Raw genomic sequence first — 25,229 nt, forward strand, 5'->3', positions numbered from 1 at the left:
AGTATGCGTGCTGCGCCCAGCTCGAGTGCTGCTTAATCGGCGAACAGTGGACTTAATGCGTTGACATCTAATCTTATCAACTAGCTCACCTTTCTGAGTTAATCCAGAGACTACGAAACAACGTTGCGATAACTAAATTCCAAACAAACAAATCTGACGTATAGTGTAGGCTGCAAGTAGTACTTTCCACTTCTTTTTCACTTAATAGATTAGCTCTTAAAGCCCCTTGCTTCTTCAGAAATTCCTTTCATCTCTTCTTACGTCTTCTGATGTTTTCCCTCCCACATGATTTAAAAACTAGAATTGATTTGGGGAATCTTTCATTGTCCACCTTTCGTTCATACCAGCTGTTATATACTTCACTTTTTCCTGGACTATTTCCAGCTCAGATACTTGACAAATTGTTCTATTCCTTGTATGTTCTGTTCTCAAGTATGCTCTTGTTCCTGTTAAAAATTGATTTTGGTGCTCTGTATACAATTATTGTTATTATTATTTTATCGCACCCTTATAATAGCAGTGGATGGGTCATAATTTTATAAGCATAATTCTTACGGATAGTGCCACAGAAATGTCCCACACATTTGTAAATATTCTCAAAGGATTGTAAAAAATGCAGGAAACGTCATTTTTTTTCTAAATTTGCTTTTATTTACCAAACTTGAACTCATACATTTACAGTCCTGTTAGAATGACTCTTGACTGGCAGCATGAACGGTGCTGAACTGAGATGTTTTACTGCGAAAATCTGAAAATGAAATTGAGTTATGTTCATAAACATGCTAGACAGCACATGCGTGCGTATTACTCGACCACGATATTATTGCACTTGGGCTCCCGTGGCCGTTATCGGAAACTCGCGGTGACGTTACAGTGAACAAATAAATTGGTTATAAAGAAAAGGCATCGCATTGTTAATGGTTTCGAAACAGTTGTGCATAAACTATCAAGTGGTTCAGCGTGTCCTCATGAAATACCACGACAAAAACTCACGATAAGCCAAACCCCGCCCTCGCTCCTAGGTGCAATAATATTGTAGTCGACTAACAGTAATAACCAAAAACATGGATTAAAATAAAAATATTAATGTCATAACATAGTGTAACTAAGAATCTGTGCTAATGGCTACTAATCCTGTACGGGAACGAACTATTAATGGTGCAGCTATTTTTCAAAAACATAAAAGACATAATGGAGCAAACAGTCGATTATTTTGTCGACGAAATCACTCCACTCTCATCCTGCACTTATCGGAAGAGTGACGGTAGCTGCGTCTCGTTGACTAATTAAAATCCCCAGAATTACACTGCTTGATGCTTCTAGTGCAAATGTGGCGTCTTTCTATCTCAATCAGAAATAGCTGGTAGTATTTGTAACATGAAAGCCCAACGGATGGTGTATGGCAATTGTAGACTGGACAACGTCGATATTTCATTGTGAGCTGCGTGTAGCTTTACGAATTATGATGAAATGCCTACACTCAAGCTGTCACCACTGTTAAACAGTTACTTTTCCTTACTTTTATACTTTTATTTTTGGGCTGCATCTGCTAGATAATGACAACAGTTGCGTAAAAATGAAATTTATTCGAAGCCGCCCGTAAAGATAAAGAGTCCCATTTCCACTGTTCTAAGCACTATGGTTTAGAAATCATTGAATGAGTACTCTGTTTGCAATAAGAGAATACTTGCTATACGTACACTCTAGGACACTCGGCGAGGTGGCTGTCGGAATCTGCAGAATCGAAGAGGCACAAGACGGTGTGTGACTTCAGACCGTTACTCGCTTGTTACGTGCTGTGAGTGTTTGTTGCCACCAATCTGCGTTGTCTCCCTCGTATTGAGATTTAGTTTCTCGTATTTTGTGATCGCTTATTTTTTATGTAGTTTTTAAAAAATGAATGACAAGGAAGATTTTACAGTTGTTAATTCTGCGTGTGCTATTTCATATCGTATAGAAAAGCAGACGTCGCGATCAAATCGGTGTTGTCTGCTAACAGAGCTAGGCCATGTTGGTAGCAACCGGAAATTTGTCAAGGCCCATCGTGGTCCTTCGATTTATGTCGATTCAGCTATCAACACCAACCACCGCGCCGAGTTTCGTCGTAGAATGCAGTAAGCATAACTCCCCTCCTTCATTAGACTGCGAGAAAATACAGTCAAGAACAATGAATACTCATAAAGAATTCTTCCGAATCGGATTTAGGGCATTAAAATGTCTGTTATGCCATATGAGGTGTCACAACAGAGATACAAGGAAGCTTAACGTGTACTGTTCTTTGCTTTTCCCATACACGAAACTTTCTACAGCAGATGCATATGATGCATTCAGAACAGAAACCGCAAGTCGTCTGTGCTTTGTAGGAAGTACAGTAGTATAGCAAGGAGGATGTAGTGTGTTAACTGGGAGCGATCGACAGATACAGAAGTAAACCCCAGGGAAACATGTGAGAGACACTTTCTGTCCATGTGTGTTGATGACCAGGTAGATCAGATTAATAGTAACGAACTTCTCGCAGTGACGTGGTTGTCTATAATAAGATAATGTTTAAAAACAGCTGCACAAATATTTAGTAGATCTTGATAAAATTTTAAAGTGCTGCAAGGACTGGTAACTTGCTTTAAAGTTAAGAAATGTAAAACTGTGCACTCCAAAATAAGGGAACGCATCATCCCTTGACTAAAGTACCAGAGAGTAACAATTGCAATCAGTTAATTCATACGAATACCTGGGTGTAACATGTGGGTCTATGAAATACAAAGTTTCAAGAACCAGCGCTGGTAGTTGAAGACATGACGTCTGAATGCACTGGCTACTTTAAATATAATGAAGAAAAACAGACACTGTAGAACATAAAAAGAACAGAGCTTTTCACTTATAATAATGTTGTTCTACCAAGAACCGACGTAAGAATGAGTTAGCAAGACACGGTATAAGTCACTTTTTAGGTTTATATGGATTACTGATTTCGACTTCTGTTACTGGCCATCTTGTGATTAATGTACACTTAAAGAAGACAAGGGAGAATGGCAGTACAAAGTTGATCGTGATATGACATTGTAATATGTACAATGAAAGTATACAAATAAAAAATAGAGCATATCTAATTACTGTGAATGGAAGTCTGTCAACAGGGTGAAGTTTCAGTTAAAACTACGGAAGCTGTGGAACGTGAACTGTAGAGAATGTTATGAACATTGCCATGTGGGTGACAACATACTCAGGGCCCTCGTATTGTAAAAGCCAACTACTTAGTAAGCTAAAATTTTAAAGTAACAGGCTAACAAAATAAAGATTAAAAATACCCATACTTAAATTACAATTAATTCGTATCATTACAAAAAAAATTAAAAATGTAAGGCTTACACAAGTAATGATGATAAAAGCAAGAGGGTGTAGCGACGTAGCAGCGATCACGTGACGTAGCGTGAGGAAACTCTTTGGTCAGCGTATAGAGTATACGAGATGCGCAGAAAGAGAATTCTGTCCGCATCATTTGCTGCAGCTCAAGTGACGTGACTTTGGGATGGCGCATTTTAGCCCTATAGCGCTATCGTATTTTGAGTGATATTACTTCACTACCATAGGTAGATCACCTCCAGAAGTAGCGTGAAACTTTGTACCCACGTTTTACAGATATCTTAACAATTTGATAGCAGGAACGGAAGATGGCTTAAAGGTGTGACGAGTAGTAGTATTCTTCTTTTCCGTAGCAGTATCATAGCTCAGATTCCACTTTATCTACGTTTTTTCAGTAACGGGATAAGAACTGACAGTCAATTATATTTTTTCACGTTTCTACTGCACTTTTTCATGTTGTTGAATAGTTCTTCCATCCAATTACATTACAATGATACTGTAGACGGCGCCGAAGTGTCACGAAAAAACAATGCATTTGTGGAATTATGAACTTGTTACAGTGAATACGGTAAGCGATCTGTACGACCTGCTTGTCCATTATTATTTTTAAATTTTCTTTAGTTACCCTTTTGCTTTTTATAGACAAGTAAAATATCTGTAACACCTATTTCCCATTTCATCAAAAAAGTAAAACCATACACTACGTACAAAATAATAAGAAATACAAGGTCAGTGCTCGAATTTTGGAGTAATTAAAGAAGTGACAGCCAACAATATTCTTTTTTACATTTTCTACTGCACTGATTATTTTGTCGAATTTGTTCTAACTAACTGTGTTACAATGCCCTGTATAGGAAACTGTCTTATGCTGAAATACTTAGACAGACACAAGGGTTTGAGAACCTGAAAAAATCGGAGGAATTAACCAGACTATCATGTATAAATTTTATCTGCTTAAGAACATAGCACCAATGTGTATACACTAATTGGCAGTTTTCTCAGACACACTTGCAAATTTATCTAACACGTGTGTCCTAAACACATGCTATAAAATCACAGAAATTATCACCACAATACAAGACTTTATAATACCATGTCCCGATCTTTTTTAACATGTAAAGTGTCTCGTGTCAATATGACATTAACAGTTATACATTTGTTGTATATACCTACGAAAAGTTACTGGTCCTCCTTCACGTAGCCTACTTCTCTTTACACCCGTAGCAACGACAATATTGCACTACAGCTGTTACCACAACTAAAATGTGCAAAAACGTACAGAAAGCAACACGAATACGTGTAAAATTCAAGTTACGCTATTACCGCAAATTATAGACAAGCAGCGTCGTCCCAAAATCACGTGGCCAGCTCGGTTTTATGTTAAAAACATGCGCAGTGGGCTATGTTCACTCCATAGATATACTGTACGTACTCTATGGCCAGTGTTACGGCTTTGCTGCTGTATAGTCTACGATTTAGTCGGTTCTGAGCTTTTGTGGAGTACGCATGTTCTCTGACGTATCATCGCCTAGTAATAAAGTGTAGCTTCACGGGTTTCGCGATCTCCGTTATTTAACTTGAAGTATCCTCGCCAGGGTCTACTCTACAAGGGCACCACATACTTAGGTCGGCGTATGGCACCGATGTTTTTTTTTTCCCTCTCTATATCCCCTTGGCAGCTAACAACCATGTAGATACCTAAAAGATAAATAACTGAGATACATAACAAAACACAAAGTGATGACGCAACACCAGAGCATACAGGTACAAGGTAAAGAAAGGACTTTAGAAGGTCGCTGTTGATTGACATGCGTGTAAGATGTTTTAAAATGGATTTCGGCAATTTAAAGGAAAAGATGGAAATATATAACAATATTAATGATTGACAATGGCGTGGCACAAATGTAAATAAAGGTACAAGTACATGTTTAACAAAGGTGTTCGACAAGCCGTGACCGGCCGCGGTGGCCGAGCGGTTCTAGGCGCTTCAGTTCGGAACCACGCGTCTGCTACGGCCGCAGGTTCGAATCCTGCCTCAGGCATTGATGTGTGTGATGTCCTTAGGTTAGTTAGGTTTTAGTAGTTCTAAGTTCTAAGGGACTGATGACCTCAGTTGATCATAGTGCTCACAGCCATTTGAACCATTTTGACTAGCCGTGTGACATTTTTTACGGTGGTTCATCAGAGTTAATGTTCTGGCACCACGAATTTAAGAAACAAAACGAAAAGAACAGGAACAACGGAAATAAAAATGTTCAGCGCTTAAATTGAAATACGAGAAGAACAGGAAAAATAGAAATACAAATGTTCAACGCTTAAACTGGAATAACTATACATGTATAAAATACTTATTAACATGAAACAAGGGTTAACATAGTTACAGCGCTACGTTATATATCTCGGCAGGTTGTAAACATTCAATAAACTCTTCAGTAAATGCAGGATTACTCAAAGATTGTAGAATGGCCGCAGTCGTAGGAAACTACTTTCAAACGGCATAATTGTTGCAAAAATGGTTGTCAGTGCCTCTCTCATTCTGCAGAAGCAAAGAGGATATGGCAAATGTCGCCTTCTGTGGTGTTAGTACAGTCACCGAACGGGACTAGTGTAATTACAGTATGGTGAAGATGCTACATAAAACTTGACGTGCTTGAATCTCGAACGACAGTGGATATCAGCCCTTTAGGTACGCGATATTCGCGAAACTAGGATCTATATGGAATAAAAGGCTGGAAACATGCATAATATCTTTCCCTGAAGAACTGAGACACGATCCAGTCCTCTTGCGTCGAAGAAAGGCATCCTGTGTGGCAAGAAGGGAAATTCCGAAGGTGAAAGTTTGAGGTCGATCGAAGTTCCGGATTTTGTGGGTTCTTTAGCAAGAATATCGACTTCTTCATTAGGAATGACGCAGCACTGAGATTTAACCTACAGGTTCAAATGGCTCCAAGCACTATGGGACTTAACAGCTGAGGTCATCAGTCCCCTAGACTTAGAACTACTTAAAGCTAACTAACCTAAGGACAGCACACACATCCATGCTCGAGGCACGATTCGAACCTGTGACCGTAGCAGCAGCGCGGTTCCGGACTGAAGCGCCTAGAATCTCTCGGCCACAGCGGCCGGCTAATCTACAGGGATTCTATCGTCTGACTTGGGATCTCACACTGGATGCACTACCAAATGACTGGCAAGATGATATTGCTAGTTTTTGAATTCCACTTCTTGTGTCTTAGAGCTTGTCAAACCCACCTGGGATTGGATAGATTGAGGACCTTAAAAACCCGAAGGGAGTTGAAATACACTCTACCGTCGAAGTACCTCTGTGCTGTAAGAGTGCCGTGGATGGCAACCAATGTGGTTCTGCTATGAAAAGAAATGGCACTCCAGACACCCTGTCTGTCAGGCCGTATGGCGAGCGACAGTGAGGTCGATATATGACCACTGCCAGTGGTGTCTCCAGATACGTCTTCAGCCTGGAGTCTCATTGACTATAGTAGAATTGTGTTCAGTGATGAGCCCCGCTGTGAACTGAAGCCTGATTATTAGCGAAGATTTGTCTGGAGATGCCCCGGTCCTTGGTGGGATACCAACCTGACCATCACATTCTATGCGACGTGACAACAGGGAGTGATGGTCTGGGGGCCCATTTGTTTTCGTAGCAGGACCCGTTTCTTTGTCATCCGACGCACCCTTACAGCATAGCGGTACGTCGATAGTATTCTACGTATCGTTGTGTTTCCCTTCGTGACAAGCCACTCTGTACTTACATTTCAGTGAGGTAATGCCCACCCGCACACGGGGAGATTTTCCACTGCTTGTCTACGTGCTTGCCGAACCCTACCTTGGCCAGCAAGGTTGCCGGATCTTTCATCAGTTAAGAATATCTGGAGCATTAAAGGCACGGCCCTCCGACCAGCTCGGTATTTTAACGAGCTAACGCGCCAGTTGGTCAGATTTGGCACGACATCCCTCAGTAGGACATCCAACAACTTTGTCAATCAATGGCGAGCCGAATAACTGCTTGATTAAGGGCCAGAGGTGGACCAACCCATTATTGACTTGCTCTATTTGTGATCCTCTTTGTCTTGAGTAAATCATCCTGTTTTACTGAAACTGTTTATCTGGACATGTATATCACATCTTCCGATTTCTGTCCCATTCGGATAATACCTTCGTGGTGAGCCGATTTTTTGTCTTAGAGTGTATTGTCTGTTTTCTTTTCTCACAATATATTTTAAGTGCCCCTGGGCCTTGGCTGAGCCGTGTCTGCACAGTATCCTTTCTTCCAGGAGTACTAGTCGTGCAAGTTTTTCACGAGGCCTTGAGTTAAATTTAGAACTTAAGAGATGATGTACTGGCAGAGGTCAAGCTGTGAGGCAAGTCAAAAGTTGTTTTTGGATAATTCACTCGGTAGAGCACTTGGCCGCTAAAAGCGAAGTTCACAAGGTTGAATAAGGGTTTGGCACACAATTTGATCTGCTAGGAAGTTGCCCTCGGTGGCTCAGATGGATAGAGCGTCTGCCATGTAAGCAGGAGATCCCGGGTTCGAGTCCCGGTCGGGGCACACATTTTCAACATGTCCCCAGTGAAATATATCAACGCCTGTCTGCAGCTAGGGTGTCTAATTAATTATCATTTCATCTCTAGCAAAGATGCATGGTCATCCACGGTATGTGTTCTTTCGGGAACAGATACTACCGTCATATATAGTTAAAATATGGCTTCCCGGCCATTGACCTTCTTGTGTGAACGCACACGCTATGCTCGAACTCTTACGGGACTTGGTAGATTAATCTGCCACGAGTAATGAGTATGATGGGCAAACATCTATTAGGCGCACTACGAATGTAGTGGTGTGGACATGTTGGGAATGTGGATCTCACGGGGAGCGTGCAAGGGATAAGTCCCTGCAGACGCACTATCCTCTGTGCCCTCGGTGGCTCAGATGGATAGAGCGTCTGCCATGTAAGCAGGAGATCCCGGGTTCGAGTCCCGGTCGGGGCACACATTTTCAGCATGTCCCCAGTGAAGTATATCAACGACTGTTTGCAGCTAGGGTGTCTAATTAATTATCATTTCATTTCTAGCAAAGCTGCATGGTCATCCAGGGGATGTGTTCTTTCGGGAACAGATACTACCGTCATATATAGTCCTTAGGTTATTTAGATTTAAGTAGTTCTAAGTTCTATGGGACTGATGACCATAGCTGTTAAGTCGCATAGTGCTCAGAGCCATTTGAACCAAAGCTACCCAAGCACGTCTCACGCCCCGTCCTCACAGTTTTACTTCTGCCAGTACCTCGTCTCCTACCTTCCAAACCTTACAGAAGCTCTCCTGCGAAACCTGCATAACTAGCACTCCTGAAAGAAAGGATATTGCGGAGACATGGCTTAGCCACAGCCTAGGCGATGTTTCCACAAAGAGATTTTCACTCTGCAGCGGAGTGTGCGCAGATATGAAACTTCCTGGCAGATTAAAACTGTGTGCCGCACCGAGACTCGAACTCGGGACCTTTGCCTTTCGCGGGCAAGTGCTGTACCAGCAGGAGAGCTTCTGTAAGGTTTGGAAGGTACGAGAACTGTGTGCCGCACCGAGACTCGAACTCGGGACCTTTGCCTTTCGCGGGCAAGTGCTGTACCAGCAGGAGAGCTTCTGTAAGGTTTGGAAGGTACGAGACGAGGTACTGGCAGAAGTAAAGCTGTGAAGACAGGGCGTGAGTCGTGCTTGGGTAGCTCAGTTGGTAGAGCACTTGCCCACGAAAGGCAAAGGTCCCGAGTTCGAGTCTCGGTCCGGCACACAGTTTTAATCTCCCATGAAGTTTCATATCAGGGCACACTCCGCTGCAGAGTGAAAATCTCATTCAAGAAGACCCTGGTTTGAGTGAAAACCTCAACACAAATTTTATTCACTTCTTCAGCTTCCAAACTTATCGCAGAGAGACTTATATGTCTCAGGGTAAATTTAATTCAAGATCTATACGATCACATATAGTACAGCACTTCCCCATTACATCCAATGCTGGGGTACTATTCCAATGTCAGAGAGCCCTGGTAATAGTGACAATATAAGGGGAGATGTGAATTGGAGTTTGTGTTAGGGAGGGTTTTTGACTTGGGTAGTTCGTGCAGCCCTCTTGACCATAATGGTGTGCTGGTGTAATAGTCAGCATATCTGCCTAGTAAACGTGAAGACCCAGGTTCGAGTCCCACACTCCAACATAAATTTTAATTCACTACTTTAGAATCCATTGTTATTGTAGATAGATGTTGTTGACAGAGTACTCTGTGGTGCAATTTTTCACATTAGTGATGTCACTAAGCATACTGTGGCATTTAAAATAGAGTAAGCACTTTAATTACCCGTAATTAGCATGTGCTGTCACTACGACGTCACGGTAGTGTGGTCCGTAAGGCGAGTTATGATGCAGGCTGTGAAGACTTGTGCAGCCGGCCCTCATAGGGTAGTCGCAGACGCAGAGGTGCGGGTTGAAGTGCAGCTCGGCCGGGCACTGGAAGCGGACGGGGACGCCGTGGGCGCACTGGTAGAAGACGGAGCAGTCCCTCGTGTCCGGCAAGTAGGCGGCGGCCCACCAGTGGCGGGGGCAGTCGCCGGCCGGCCAGGGCAGCGCGCCGCTTAGCAGCAAGGTGGCGCACGCCAGCACCCACACACCTGCGCAGCCGCAAACCTGTCACCACGAGAAATACGGGCCCCGCAACGAACTTCTGACGTCACACTAGGCGTCTCGTCCGCCACACCTCGCGAAAGCTCGACTCCGTGCAGGGACCACAGGAAATCAGTATGTCAATGAAAAGATGTCAACTGGCAGTGTGACGTACTGTTACGTACGGGCTGCGACCTGTCTTTCTTGTGGGCCACACTCACTGTCCACTGTCGTGGCGCTTATAAGCGCCACCACTTCTGGACCACGAACAGTCGAACTTCGGAAACGGATTTTTACTGTCGTGTTCATTTGTCAGGCATGAACAGATTTTGCTAGCGCGATGAAAAACTGCTTTTCCGAACTCAGCTGTTGTTATCAATTGTGTGTCTAAATCAGCTGTCCCGTTTAGTCAGCTGTAAGGGTACCACACGTACCGGACGCGGAGATCCATTGGGACTTTTCCGATTGGAGAATACGTGTGATTTTTCAAGAACACTCATGCTCATAAATTAAGGATAATTGCAGAATGTGGTGCCACACAACGTGGCACTACACAAAACTGGCGCTAATAGCATAGGCACATAGGGAACACACACGACGCAGATCTGTAAGTCCACGATATTGGTGATAAGTTGAGAAAACCGTCCCGAAACGCATGTGTTACAAAACGCCACTGTTTCCTGCACGTGTACCCCGACATCAATATGGGATATGATCATCATGCACACGTACACAGGCCGCACAAAGGGTTGGCATACTCTGGATCAGGTAGTCGAGCAGCTGCTGGGGTATAGCCTCCCAGTCTTGCACCAGTGCCTGTCGGAGCTCCTGAAGTGTCCTAGGGGTTTGAAGACGTGCAGCAATACGTCGACTGAGAGCATCCCAGACGTGCTCGATGGAGTTTAGGTCTGGAGAACACTCAGGCCACTCCTTTCGCTTGATATCTTCTGTTTATCTCCCACGATGGCAGCTCTGTGGGGCTGTGCGTTATCATCTATCAGGAGGAAGGTGGGACTCACTGCACCCCTGAAAAGGCGGACATACTGGTGTAAAATGACGCCTCGATACACCTGACCTGTTACAGTCCCTCTGTCAAAGACATGCAGGGGTGTACGTGCACCAATCATAATCCCACCCCACACCGCAAACCACGACCTCCATACAGGTCCCTTTCAAGGACTTTAAGGGGTTGTATCTGGTTCTTGGTTCACGCCAGATGAAAACCCGGCGAGAATCACTGTTCAGACTATACCTCGACTCGTCCGTGAACGTAAACTGGGACCACTGTTCCAATGACGATGTACTGTTTTCTTGACACCACACTTTATGGGCTCTCCTGGGGCCAGAGGTCAGTGGAATGCACCTTGCATGTCTTCGGACGAATAAACCATGTCTGTTCAGTCGTCTGTAGACTGTGTGTCTGGAGACAACTGTTCCCGAGCAAGGCTACCTGCAGTACTCCATGGCCGTCTGAGGGCATTGATGGTGTGATATCGGTCTTCTTGTGGTGTTGTACACTGTGGACGTCCCGTACTGTAGCGCCTGGACACGTTTCCTGTCTGCTGGAATCGTTGGCATAAACTTGAGATCACACTTTGTGGCACACGGAGGGCCCATGCTACGACCTGCTGTGTTTGACCAGCCTCCAGTCGCCCTAGTATTCTACCCCTCATAACGTTATCAATATGTGTTCTTTGAGCCATTTTCAACACACAGTCACCATTATCACATCGGAAAACATCTACACACTTATTCGCTGCACCGTACTCTGACATGCACCAACACACCTCTGCGTATGTGGACTGCTGCCAGCTCCACCGTGCAACGACCGCAGGTCAAATGCACCGCACTGTCATACCCCGAGGTGATTTAAACCCGCAAACCACCCACCAGAGCGTTGTTTCACCATGTATCAGCATTATCCTTAATTTATGAGCATGAGTGTAGTTACGAGAAGAGGCAGTCGAGTATACGAGAGTTCTCCGTTCAGTTGCGTCAGAAGTGACATAGACAGAATACTCAGTGGAACAAATTGATACCGAAAACTTTTGAAATTCTTTTAAAGAGATATATAGGTAGACCAAAGGTAACACGAAGAGCTGTGGTAAAAGCAACAATATCAGTTATAGAATTTAGGGGAAAACAGCAATAAGTAGTCAAAAGAAAATTGCGTGCTAGCTGTGACTGTAGTGCTTAAGAGTTGCGTGTGCATAATAGGAAACAGTAAATATCCTGTACGATGTTTCAACTAAAGTTTCGTAATTTTCGTGGGTTAATTTACAGAATGACACTAAAGTGAGTGGAACAGTGCTGTTAAAGTAATGACGACTGTGACTGGGGCCTGAAGTGTTGTTATGTTTGTGATTCGTGTCTCATAAAGAATGGCCATAGTTAGAGTGACGTTCATAAAAATTATTGAATCAAACCCGTGTGGATGCTACTTTTGTGATGTAATCTACACGGGAAAAAACAATTCAAGGATCACTTTTTCGAAACGCCATTACTATCTCCCAATGCGACGTAGAAATTTGAATCTTGACTCGAGGGTGGCTACAACCGTCTCCTCTACTGGTGCAAAAGCGTGGCGTACTGCGACGTCGCCCTCTACACCAGAGCATAAGTTGCGATCGTGCTGCATTCCAAAGGGGAGCGACCACGTTCAGAGGGGCAGCAGCCCACGATGTCCATAGAGAAGGGTTAAATCGTCCAGGGGCTGTCCGTAGTGTCACAGGTTATCAAGAACATCCTCCTGTTGCTCACTGCACTGCGAACTGTCGTTTCTATCCGCGAAACGTGTGACATTCAGCGCTATAAGGAGATTGATTGTTTCATTGACACTATTTATGGCACTCCCAGAGGCCTTTTCGTGTCGATATTGAGTGGCGGAGTGACTGAAATGTTTTCCTCGGCCACCCGTAAGAACTGGTTGTAGCGATTCTGAGCTCCATTTCAAACGTCCCCTTTGAAAAATTATACATGACTGTGCTTAAACTGGCACACAATATTTTTTAGCGCAACGCAATCTGACTTTCAAAAATCTCTACAAAAGAATGGCCCTGACTAACATTAACCTATACGTTTCACAAATCACTTACCTCACAAAAATCTTGGTTACTCGAACTACTGCAATACAGCGAGCGCCACTACTGCCAGCTAAATAAAAGATTCAAACTACGGAAGGCACTAACTACTGATAGGCATAGTTAGCAAATGAAAGATTTTAATACAGAACAAACAATGTATTTACCTTAATAGTCATCATATATATAGCAGTTCATGACATCCAGTCTTACAAATTTCAAAACTCCGCCATTTCTCTCCCCACATCCACCACTGCTGGCGGCTCACCTTCAACTGTGCAACGCTACGCGCTGTTAACATCCAGCTGCCCAACACTACAATGGCAGACAACAATGCAAACTAGCCACAGACTGCACACAGCACAGCCAGTGATTTTCATAGAGAGCGCTACGTAACGTTGCCAATAAGAAAACTAAACAGCCTACTAGGACAGCCAGTGATTTTCATACAGAGCGCTACGTAACGTTGCCAATAAGAAAACATAAACAGCCTACTTACACATTGTAGGGGCGTCAAGAGAGAGTGAAATGTGGACGAGAGCAGGTATGACGACATTCTTATTGCGTGACACGTCCACAGTGGCGTTGGGCAGCACCTTGTCAAATTTGGTGCCAATGTGACATTATTAACCTACCTTACATCTCACATGAACTTCTGAGGTCTGACCTATTTTTCACATATATCGACTCTTTGCTGTTTGAAGCGTCGGCGACCCTGAAGGAGAGTTGCAATTCGCCAGGCTTTTGCACCATTACAGAAGTAGTTCGTAGCCACCTTTGAGCCAAATTTCAAAATTCTACGTCACAATGGGAGGTAGTTACGGCATTTCGAATAAATGATTCATTAATTGTGTTGCGCATTGTAGTTTCGCTGAAATCAAAACAAAGACATGTGATTCGTACGAGGTACACGTTCACGTGTAAACATTCGCCTGTTTGCTGCTATGTGAATTCTCAACGAAATAATATCCGATTGACTTTAATTAAACCTGCGACCGCTTATCGAGATGCAGAGAGAGGGCGTGGAAGCTTATACGGCACAGTAAAGTCAGTCTATTAGTACTTTCGTAAGTTATTAATATTCAGAGAGTACAATTTCCTTATGGATGTTAGAGAACTCGTGAATAGGAGAATGACGACTAAAGTGTCCAAAATGAGTTGTTTAAAAATCTTATCTTCGTCAATTAATGAGTGCGAATCAATTGTTTTACTTCCCCTTCCTCAAACGCGTTGGGAAAAAAGTGGGAAATAATCACTGGCGGATCATTTAGGTGACTTGCAGTGACTATAAAACATCAGCTAGCATAAAATGGTTCAAATGGCTCTGAGCACTATGGGACTTAACTTCTGAGGTCATGAGTCCCCTAGAACTTAGAACTACTTAAACCTAACTAATCTAAGGACATCACACACATCCATGACCGAGGCAGGATTCGAGCCTGCGACCGTAGCGGTCGCGGGGTTCCAGACTTTAGCGCCTAGAACCGCTCGGTCACTCTGGCCGGCAGCAAGCATAAAAACATGTAACTATTTTTGTGCATAGAATTCGGGAATTTCATGTCGCCAGCCATTGATTCTGTAAGGGTGCCTGTGCCACTAAATGAGTGTGAGTATAGAAGTTTACAAATCAACTAGCTGTCCAGAGTATATGCTTGTTGATAATGCAAATGCAGGGTGAAGAAACCCTCCTACAAAATCTTGAAGGTTGTTCAGAGATATTTTATGATTATTTTCGTACAGGATGGTTGTAATTAAACTTCCACTACTTGAACCAGTGTAGACGGAAAACTGTTTACAAAATGGGTACCGAACTTTATACGAATGATGTTTAGACTGCGCGCAGCGGGATTTGCATCGTTAGTAGCATTAATGTCACGACTAGCCGTTAAGCGCCGGTACTGGTACGGCGATGTATGAAACCCAAACATCAGCGTGCGTTAACACTGCAGACAGTCAACATTGATCTGGACAAGGTGAGCAACGCTTTACTCTTCAAGCTGTTTTTATCAAAATGATAACAGTAGCGCTGCTGTTCTTCTTCGCGAGCATTGACGCATAGAAGGAATACGGGAGGTTATTTTTCGGCAACGCGGTTGAAGAACACGGTTCGGAAGTTCGAATTATTTGAAGATTTGGGAACTCCACCAGGGTGAGGCAACGGCCGACTGCGCCACAAATTGTTAAAGAAGTTCCTGTTACTATGTCTGAGAATGCTGGAAGCAATGTGCGACCTTCAAGCAGTGCGCGGGCTGTGTCACGACAGCATTGCATGCATGGTCCAATTCTCACAAAGTTCTACAAACAATTGTGAAATAGTATCGTAAGTGCTGTTCCAGGCTGTCGTGGCTGTAGATGGTCGTCAAGCTGACAGAGGTTTGTAACCTAGATCATAAAGATTGAGGGCAATTAACAGACGTTACCCTTTCATGTGAAAAGTAATATATGTTTCTTCCAATGGTTTATTCGTTATTTCTCTTCCGCATGTCCTTACAAATATTTCCACAGAGTTTCATTGTCCTACGATGACTCGTTTTACATGGGGGCCCTCTCAAGTAGCGAATGTTTAATTACACTGAAGAGCCAAAGAAACTGGCAGACCTGCCTAATATCGTGTAAGACCCCCGCAAGCACGCAGAAGTGCCGCAACACGACGTCACATGGGCTCGACTAATGTCTGAAGTAGTGCTGGAGGGAATTGACGCCATGAATCGTGCAGGGCTATCCATAAATCCGTAAAAGTACGAGGGGATGGAGATCGCTTCTGCACAGCACATTGCAAGGCATCCCAGATATGCTCAATAATGTTCATGTCTGGGGAGCTTGGTGGCCAGCGGAAGAGTTTAAACTCAGAAGAGTGCTCCTGGAGCCACTCTGTCGCAGTTCTGGACGTGTGGGCGGTCGCATTGTCTTGTTGGAATTGCCCAAGTCCGTTGGAATGCATGGATGCAGGTGATCACACAGGATGCTTACGTAAGTGTCATATCTAGATGTGTCAGGGGTCCCAACGGCACACGCTCCACACCATTACAAAGCCTCCACCAGCTTGAACAATCCCCTGCTGACATGCAGGTCCATGAATTCATGAGATTGTCTCCATACCCTTACACGTCCATCCGCTCGATACAATTTGAAACGAGACTCCTCCGACCAGGCAACATGTTTGCAGTCATCAACAGTCCAATGTCGGTGCTGACGGGCTCAGGCGGGACGGAAAAGTTTTGTGTCGTGCAGTCATCAAGGGTACACGAGTGGGCCTTCGGCTCCGGAAGTCCATATCGATGATGTTTTGTTGATTGGTTCGCACGCTGACACTTGTTGATGGCCCAGCACTGAAATCTGCAGCAGTCTGCGGATGGGTTGCACTTCTGTCACGTTGAACGGTTCTCTTCAGTCGTCGTTGGTCCCGTTCTTGTAGGATCTTTTTCCGGCCGTAGCGCTGCCGGAGGTTTGATATTTTACCGGATTCCTGATATTCACGGTACACTTGTGAAATGGTCGTATGGGAAAATCTCCACTTCATCGTGCGCCGACTATAACACCACGTTCAAACTCATTTAAATCTTGATAACCTGCCATTGTAGCAGCAGTAACCGATCTAACAACTGCGCCAGACATTTGTTCTTTTATATAGGCGTTGCTGACCGCAGCGCCGTATTCTGCCTGCTTACATACGGTATCTCTGTATTTGAATATGCATAGGTATATCTGTTTTTTTTTTTTTTTTTTTTTTTTTGGCGCTTCAGTGTATAATCACCCTCTGTAAAAGACCCGTGGTCTACGATGACATGTTACAAAGGAATAATGAAATGACAATTTATTCGGCTTGTTAAACAGATTGCTTCTGTATGTGTAAAAACACCTATAAAACAATAAAGATCGTGTAATATGCAATCAACAAAATGTGCAACATGAAACAGAGAGTGATTTAACGACCCCACGGCGAAACACGTTTACTTTTACCACTGTGTGTCTAATCTGTTGGGCCACTCTCCCACTGTATTCAGGTAACCATACACGAGTCGCATATTAGCCAGTTTTTCATCAATAAACCGATTCATCCTTCTGTGTATTAATATTAACGTACAACTAACACTGCCGAAGAAATAAACCCGAGACAGAATGGAGGAACACTGAATGCAAGTACGTAAGTTCCCCTGTCAGAGTGCAACCGTCGGGGAAGATTTAATCATCCAACAATCAATGAGGGTAACTAGTTTTGTTAGACAGCCTGTGAAACATTACTGAAGACCTTCTCTGAAAACTACTTAGAAAAATTTTTTCGGAACCCCATTCATGATGAAAATATATCAGATCTAATCGCAACAAATACAGTAGATCTCACCTCTTCGAGAATGTCCACATCGATACTGGCACCACTGATTCTCAGACAGCTGTAGCTACAATGTTTACAAAAGTGTAAAGGGTCGCTGATTGAAGTAGAAAGATTTATATGTTCGTAAACTTGATAAAGAAGCAGTATTGTTATATCCAAATGAGGAACTGAAAACTTTTAGATCAGGACAGAAGCATGTCCAGGAACTAAGGCTCAAGTTAAAAAAAAAGTTGACAACACAATTCTAGACAGGCATTTACCAAGGAGAACAGTTCATGATGCGAAAGCCCCTATATGGTATATAGTCACGGGAAGAAACTCCTAAAGGAACAGATACGACTGAATAATAGGTGTAAAACAAAGCAGAGAGCTGGAGAGCGAGATATTCAATGAAACGCCTTTGGCAGTCAAAAGAGCATGACGCATCAGTGACTGCTGCAGCAGAATCTCGTGATAAGTGGTTTCACAAAATCAAAAGAATTTCTGGTCGTTAGTGGCACCACTGTTAATGTCCAGTAACTCACGGACGAGAAAGTAACTAAAATCGAGGGTAGCTAAGAAGAAGCAGAAATGCATAACTCCTTTTCCAAATTTTACTTTGTAAGGTGGGGATGTCATTTTGATTTTTGTAAGTTATCGACGTCAGAGAGAGAGAGAGAGCAAGTTAGGTTACTGTTAAACAATCTTTGGTCTTGTGCTGACACAGTCTTTGCCTGTGCGTAGTCTGATACTCCCTTAGTTGAAACGTGGTAGGTGATGGACGTATTAAATAGTACTGTGTCGATTTATGATTGTATCTGTTGGATGGAGAAAGATTTGTTGTAGAGGACAGCAAGGATGAATATATGTATATACTGAAAGGCAGCTAGTTTGTAGGAATGATTATTATCGGTTAGTTACCTTTGTTCACTTTCTCAGAGCCGAGGAAAAAACCATCCCATTTCCCTGAGTTACGCATTAAAATATCAACTGATTACGTTGTTTGATTTTTTGTAGAAATTCTCTGTTAAAATTGTACCCTTTTTAAATCATTGTTCACTTCGTTACGCATAATATTGTCCAGGCTAATGTTACGTGTGAAGATCACGAGAAGTTTTACTCTGTCTTTTTGAACACATACTGTATTCTAAAATCGTTGTCTTGTAATATCATTTCATGAGAGTAGTTACTCTACTCATCCCTCTGTTTAAAGAACGTTTATCATTACACATTACCACATCGAACTATGTGGGGGTATGGAACATTTTGAATATTGTTTGGTAATTTTATTTAAAAATAGAAGACTAGCTTAGCCGCTGCCTGCTTGCTGTTGCGCTTTCGAGAAATCTGCAACAATGCTGTCAAGACGCGACGTAAGTGGAAATTTTGATTAGGAGTAGATAACTGTTTTACTTCAGTTGCGCGTTTAATATAAAGACAAGTTGCAGCTCTCGTCCTATTATTTTTCGTCACAGTCCACTTCAGTGACCCCCTGTCTCGATCGCTAGCTGTCCGGGTACTTTTGATTAGATAGTAAACATATCACATAATAATTCTCTTCAGGAGCGACAGATCTTTGATCACACACGTACACATCAGTCTGAACTTAGAAAGTCCTTATAAGCGTTTAAGACATGTATATAAAGTACATGAAATGTATTCGCAGTTGCCACAGAGTCTGCTCCTTTGGATAAGCGTGTATGTTCAAAGGAACATTGCATCGTAATTCGGAATAACACAGGCACTGCAATACGGTATCTATCCTCTGACATCGTGCAAGCGACTTTCAAGTAAAATGTCTCCCCTGGAAGGGAATATACGGAATAGATGTACGAGTACAAGTTGTAAACACATGGTTGACGACATATGAAAGTCTGGGTCAAGTTGTGAGCCGTGTTCAGACAGCCTCATGGTAAGGCGACCGCTCTCGATAAGCGGGAAATCCGGGTTCGAATCCCATGCCTGCATGTCCGAACGAACATTGCATCATAATTTAGACTAATACAGGCACTGCAGCATCGTATCGTATACATAAATGGCGACGTCTACGGACATAGTTCGACACTGATGTGGAGGGTTCCCCAAATCTTCAGAGTCAAAATTATACAGGAGCTGCACGATCCTGAACTGAGTATCGTGAAATAAAAGACCAATGAGTGGAAGTGAATATTCCAGGCAGCAAGAAGTGTTGAGTGAACAATGGTGTGAGACACATATATATAAACTGATTATGTTGTACAAGCAACAACAGTCTATCTCAACGACATTGATGGTGTTACTTTGAGAAACAACACACAGTTGTCTACGATGTATCCATGTGGAGGTCACCACTATTACAATTACTGACTGGTTGCAGCAGACTGAAGACAAACATTTAACATGTTGTTCTGTAGGATCTAGTGCTTGGAAAGTCAAATTAATGTTGTATAGTAGGCAACATCTTAACCGGTTGGAAATTATCGTCCTTCATATAATCTTGCGAGGTATCCAAGATCGTTCATCACGGTCGTGCATAATATTTTCCCTACCATCCGTGAAAGACTTCAGCTAAATTATATAACCCGTCCCAAAAGCTCATACATGTTATGACAGAATATGGAGCATATTATGTGTATTTGTGTATAAATAACTTGTTTAGGTCACAGACATGCAACTATGGTGTGGTAGGCACCGTTGAAAATAATTTGTTTGAATGTGATCAATACGTTAAATTTTAGGCAGGAAGTGGACATAGGATTTAATAGTGTATACAGCATAGCTGTAACGAAGAAAAGTGGCAGCTGCGTGGTACTCTGGCGAATAATATATCGAAAGTTAAGCTAGACGAATATCAAAATACTAGAAGGAGCAAGACAGTGAAGGCAGCAGTCAAAAGTGTTGAGTATTAATTACAAACTTGCAATTTCTAATGACCGCTGCAGGAACATCATTAGGAATCATGACAAGATTAAGACGTTGCCTTTCCAACGACGCGAGTATGCAAGGGCAGCAGAAGACCAATGACAAAAGAACTACCAACAGAGCACAGTTTTTATGAGTGTAACTGAGTAGCCGGCGATGGCGCTATGTACTCCTGGGATATTCCATGAGAAATGAAGTGGCTCCGTGTCGTCCTTAGGTAAGTTAGGTATAAGTAGTTCTAAGTTCTAGGGGACTGATGACCTCAGATGTTAAGTCCCATAGTGCTCAGAGCCATTTGAACCATTTTTTTGAAGTGGCTCCCATTGAGTCCGGTGGCTGTGTAGTGATAGTTGCTGGGGCAGCGCGACTCAGAGGCTGGAGGGCCGCCGATGTGATACCGACGAAACTTTCTGCATGACTCGAGGCTCATTTCACGCTCAAAGAAAGAAAAATGCACTGACAGAAAAAAATTGTAACGCCAAGAAGGATTTCTGTGTTATAAACGAAAGTTGGTAGACGTGTTTCTACATCTGAAAGATCATGTCTGTTCAAATTTCGACCGAGCTGCATAAGAGTGGTGCTAGTAGCGCCACTATAAGGATAGAAATCAGGTTTGCTTTAAATAAACTCTGCAACGGTCCTGAGCGTTAGTTGTGGTGTCATCGACAGACACCACACTTGCTAGGTGGTAGCCTTTAAATCGGCCGCGGTCCGTTAGCATACGTTGGACCCTTGTGTCGCCAATGTCAGTGATTGCAGACCGAGCGCCGAAACACGGCAGGTCTAGAGAGACTTCCTAGCACTCGCCCCAGTTGTACAACCGAATTTGCTAGCGATGGTTCACTGACAAAATACGATCTCATTTGCCGAGACGATAGTTTAGCATAGCCTTCAGCTACGTCATTTGCTATGACCTAGCAAGGCGCCATTATTAGTTACTATTGATATTGAATCATGTACCGTCAAGACTGACATTCACCATTAACGGATTAAAGTTAAGTATTCCACCAGCTACGTCCGTTTTTCTAAATTCTAATTTCCTTGTCCTGTTCCAGACCTCACGCCAGCCTGCGTGAGCTAAAACGCGTGCCTTTCGACCTCCTTCTAGTAACACGGTGTTGGCTCTCCTGCCAACCAAAACATTGGCGACGAGGCACAACCGCGTTCTTATCGATATTGCCCTGATTTACTTGTGTAATGGCTTTGCCACAATCTTCAGATGTACTGTCCGAATTTTATCGCTTACAGAATCAGCAGACGCAGGCCTTACTGGATGCCCTTGGACAGCTCGTCCAGGGTCAACGGGCAATGCAAAACGATGCGGCAGCCGCCGCTCCACCGCTAACGGAGCCACAACACGCTGTTGCACCAACTTTTCGACCTTTTGATGCTGCACTGGAAAGCTGGACGAAGTGGTCACGCCAATTTGGATTCCATCTCGCCACCTACAGAATTCAAGGTAACGAGCGGCAGCCTTTTTTGTTATCATCAGTCAGGGTGGCCACGTACCGTGTGATAGTCAAATTATTTCCCCAACGCGATGTAGCAACTCTGTCCTACGACGAAATTTTGTCTGCATTAGATGATAGTTTCAAAGAATCAGTCAATGTAGTTGCGAAAAGGTATACCTTCTTTTGTACAAAACGTATGGCAGGTCAGACTAATCGGGAGTGGGTTGCAACTTTGCAAGGCCTTACTAGGGATTGTGCTTTTGAGTGTCAATGTGGACTCCCTTATTCAGATACTATGGTACGTGATGCAATTGCACAGAACGTTTCTGATGTTCGTATAAGGGAACAGATTTTGAAACTAGTCAATCCCTCCGTTCAACAAGTGATGGATATATTGGATCGGCAGGACACACTTGACTTTGCTCAGGAATCATTTGAAACTTCGCCACCCGTGTGTCAGGTTAACCGGCCCACCGGGCGCGCTGCACGGAACAGTAAATAATCCTCGCGCCCGGCTGTTCAGCTGCCGCCAGGCTCTCAGCCACGTGTGCCGCGCTGGCAAGCAAATGCAGTGCTAAAATCATGCCCGCGGTGTGCTACTAGACATTCGCGTGAGAATTGCCCGTCACGCCAGGCTATTTGCTTTTTCTGTAATAAAAAAGGACATGTTCAAAGTGTTTGCCAGAAAAAGCTCAGATCGGAAACTGACAACCATTCCAGGCCCTTTGCTTCGCGCCGAATTCGAACCAAGGATACTCAGGCTCGTGAAACTTCGCCCATGGAAATTCATGTAGTTCATTCCACTCCGCTCAGTGCCACTCTCTCTAACAGTGACTGTGTTCATCCCTCTCATAGTGTGCGTCGACATCGCCGGAAATCCCGTCGAGTCGCAAGTGATTATGTACCAGTGTCAGTTCACGTTGCACGAGACAGTCGCTCTCGTCGTCAGCAGGACAATAAACTTTTTGTAGACTTGGACATTAATGGCAAAGTGATACCATTATAGCTCGATACCGGAGCTGCAGTTTCACTGATCAATCCAGACACTTACAAACTGCTGGGCACACCTCCGTTGCGTGCCACAAATGTCAAGTTAACTAGCTATTCTGGTCAAAAGATCCCTGTGTTAGGACAGTGTAGCCTTCTTGCAACATACAAAGGACAAACAAAACTTGTGTCATTTTACGTCCTTCGTTCTTCTTCTGCAGTGAACTTGTTTGGTTTCGATTTATTTCAGTTGTTTAACTTGTCTATAGTCAATCAGGTCCTATCAGTGAACCAGACTGTGCCTTCAGTGTTTCTCGTCTATGTGAAGAATTTGCAGATATTTTTGCACCGGGCCTTGGTTGCGCTAAGAAGTATAAAGCACATTTGGAAATGAAAGTAAACACGCAACCGAAATTTTTCAGAGAGCGCAATGTTCCCCACGCATTGCGTGATGAGGTCGCAAAAACATTACACGATTTGGATTCACAAGGTGTAATTGAACGTGTGCAGGCTTCTCTCTGGGCATCACCCTTAGTAATTTTGCCAAAACCTTCGGGAAAATTGAGACTTTGTGTGGACTTCAAGGCAACAGTGAATCCACAACTAGTGATTGCAACTTTTCCTTTACCCCACCCAGAAGATCTTTTTGACAAACTGTGCCCGGGTAAATATTTTTCGAAGTTGGATCTAGCAGATGCGTACTTGCAAATACCGGTGGACGAAGAATCCCAGCACGTTTTGGTGGTTAACACGCATCTTGGTTTGTATCGATTCCAACGACTGCCATTCGGGTGTGCATCCGCCCCTGCACTGTTTCAGCAATATCTACAAACTGTTTGTGCGTCGGTCCCTGCTGCAGCAAACTATCTGGACGATATTGTGATCTCCGGAAAGACGGAAGAAGAACATTTAGCCAATCTCAGAACATTATTTCAGGTCTTGCGACAAAATGGTCTTCGCTTGCGGAAGGACAAATGTCTGTTTTCTGCTCGTGACTTGCCCTACCTGGGACATGTACTCAATGCCCAAGGCATACATCCTAGTCCCGAGCACCTCCGTGCCATACAAGACTTGCCTTCACCACAGAATTTGAAGCAGCTACAGAGTGTGCTGGGAAAAATCAACTCTTATCATAAATAAGTGCCGCATGCCTCTTCCATTTCAGCTCCGCTTCATCGCTTACGCCGTAAAGGTGTTCCGTTCATCTGGACGACGGAATGCGAAAGCGCCTTTCGCCAGTTGACATCGGCGTTGCTGTCCAATACTTGCCTTACGCCATTCGATCCCCAGAAGCCCCTTTTTTTGATGGTGGATGCATCGGATTTCGGGATCGGTGCTGTACTTGCGCACAAAGATGTATCGCACGATCGCCCTATTGCCTTTGCGTCCAAATTGCTCTCGTCTGCGCAAAGCAATTATTCACAGATCGAGAAAGAAGCATTGGCTCTCGTATTTGGTGTTACAAAGTTTCATGATTTCTTGTATGGCCGTCACTTTACCATCACCACAGACCACAAACCTTTGACATCGCTTTTTCACCCGAACAGGCCTGTACCTCCACGTACGGCGCAGAAATTCATTCGCTAGTCTATTTTCCTCTCGCAGTACCGCTACGATATCTTGTATCGGTCCACTGCTAAGCACGGAAACGCCGATGTGTTGTCCCGTTTACCTGTTTCTGAGGATAGAGCATTCGATTTCTCCGAACTTGCTTGCATGTTCATTGATTCGGCAACCGATGACGTTATCGAATCCTTTCCGATTGATTTTCGTCGTGTAGCTACTGCCACAGCTGCCGGCCCTGTCCTTGCTACCGTTCTGCGTTTTGTTGCTACGCAGTGGCCCTTGCCAAAGTCACGGATCAGGGATCCGTTGGATCGCCGATTTTTTGCTCACAAGGAGAGACTTTTTGTTCGACGTGGTGTTTTGCTGTTGCGTTCTGATAATGATCAGTCCAGGGTCGTGGTCACACGTTCGTTACAGTCCTCTGTCTTACAGCTTCTCCACCATGGACATTTGGGTATAGTGAGAACGAAACAACTTGCTCGTCAGCACTGTACTTGGTTCGGAATCGATGCCGCGATTACGAATATATGCTCTTCTTGCATGGAGTGTGCCGAACAACAATCAGCCCACCGCGGAAATTCTTTGCATGGCCAAAAGCCACTTCCCCTTGGCAACGCTTACACATCGATTTTGCTGGTCCATTCTGGAATGCTCGATGGTTGGTTGTGGTCGATTCATTCAGTAATTTTCCTTTTGTTGTCCGGATGTCTTCCACGACGTCATCTGCCACCATCCAAGCGTTATCTGCTATCTTTTGCATTGAAGGTCTTCCACAGACTATTGTTTCCGACAATGGCCCACAATTCATGTCCGCAGAATTTCAGTCATTCTGCAAGGCCAATGCCGGCCGCGGTGGTCTCGCGGTTCTAGGCGCGCAGTCCGGAACCGTGCGACTGCTACGGTCGCAG

At 43.9% G+C, this 25,229-nt stretch overlaps 1 protein-coding gene and 2 non-coding genes across 3 annotated transcripts in view; 2 read left to right on the forward strand and 1 right to left on the reverse strand.

Moving 5' to 3' along the window:
* Window positions 1-645: 645 nt before the first annotated feature.
* LOC126252412 (peritrophin-1-like) overlaps window positions 646-25,229 on the reverse strand; it is a 57,185-nt gene continuing 32,601 nt past the window's right edge. The window contains exons 2-3 of the mRNA XM_049953302.1: window positions 9,723-10,032; window positions 646-748 (exon numbers count right to left, since the gene is read on the reverse strand). Of these exons, the coding sequence (XP_049809259.1) occupies window positions 736-748; window positions 9,723-10,032 (323 nt within the window). The 3' untranslated portion in view covers window positions 646-735. The remainder of the gene's footprint in view (window positions 749-9,722; window positions 10,033-25,229) is intronic.
* Trnat-ugu (transfer RNA threonine (anticodon UGU)) lies at window positions 7,853-7,927 on the forward strand. The gene has a single exon. It is a non-coding gene; the product is annotated as a tRNA-Thr (tRNA).
* Trnat-ugu (transfer RNA threonine (anticodon UGU)) lies at window positions 8,293-8,367 on the forward strand. Its single transcript has one exon. It is a non-coding gene; the product is annotated as a tRNA-Thr (tRNA).

Source organism: Schistocerca nitens, chromosome 4 (assembly GCF_023898315.1).
Source record: "Schistocerca nitens isolate TAMUIC-IGC-003100 chromosome 4, iqSchNite1.1, whole genome shotgun sequence".
Lineage (NCBI taxonomy): Eukaryota > Metazoa > Arthropoda > Insecta > Orthoptera > Acrididae > Schistocerca > Schistocerca nitens.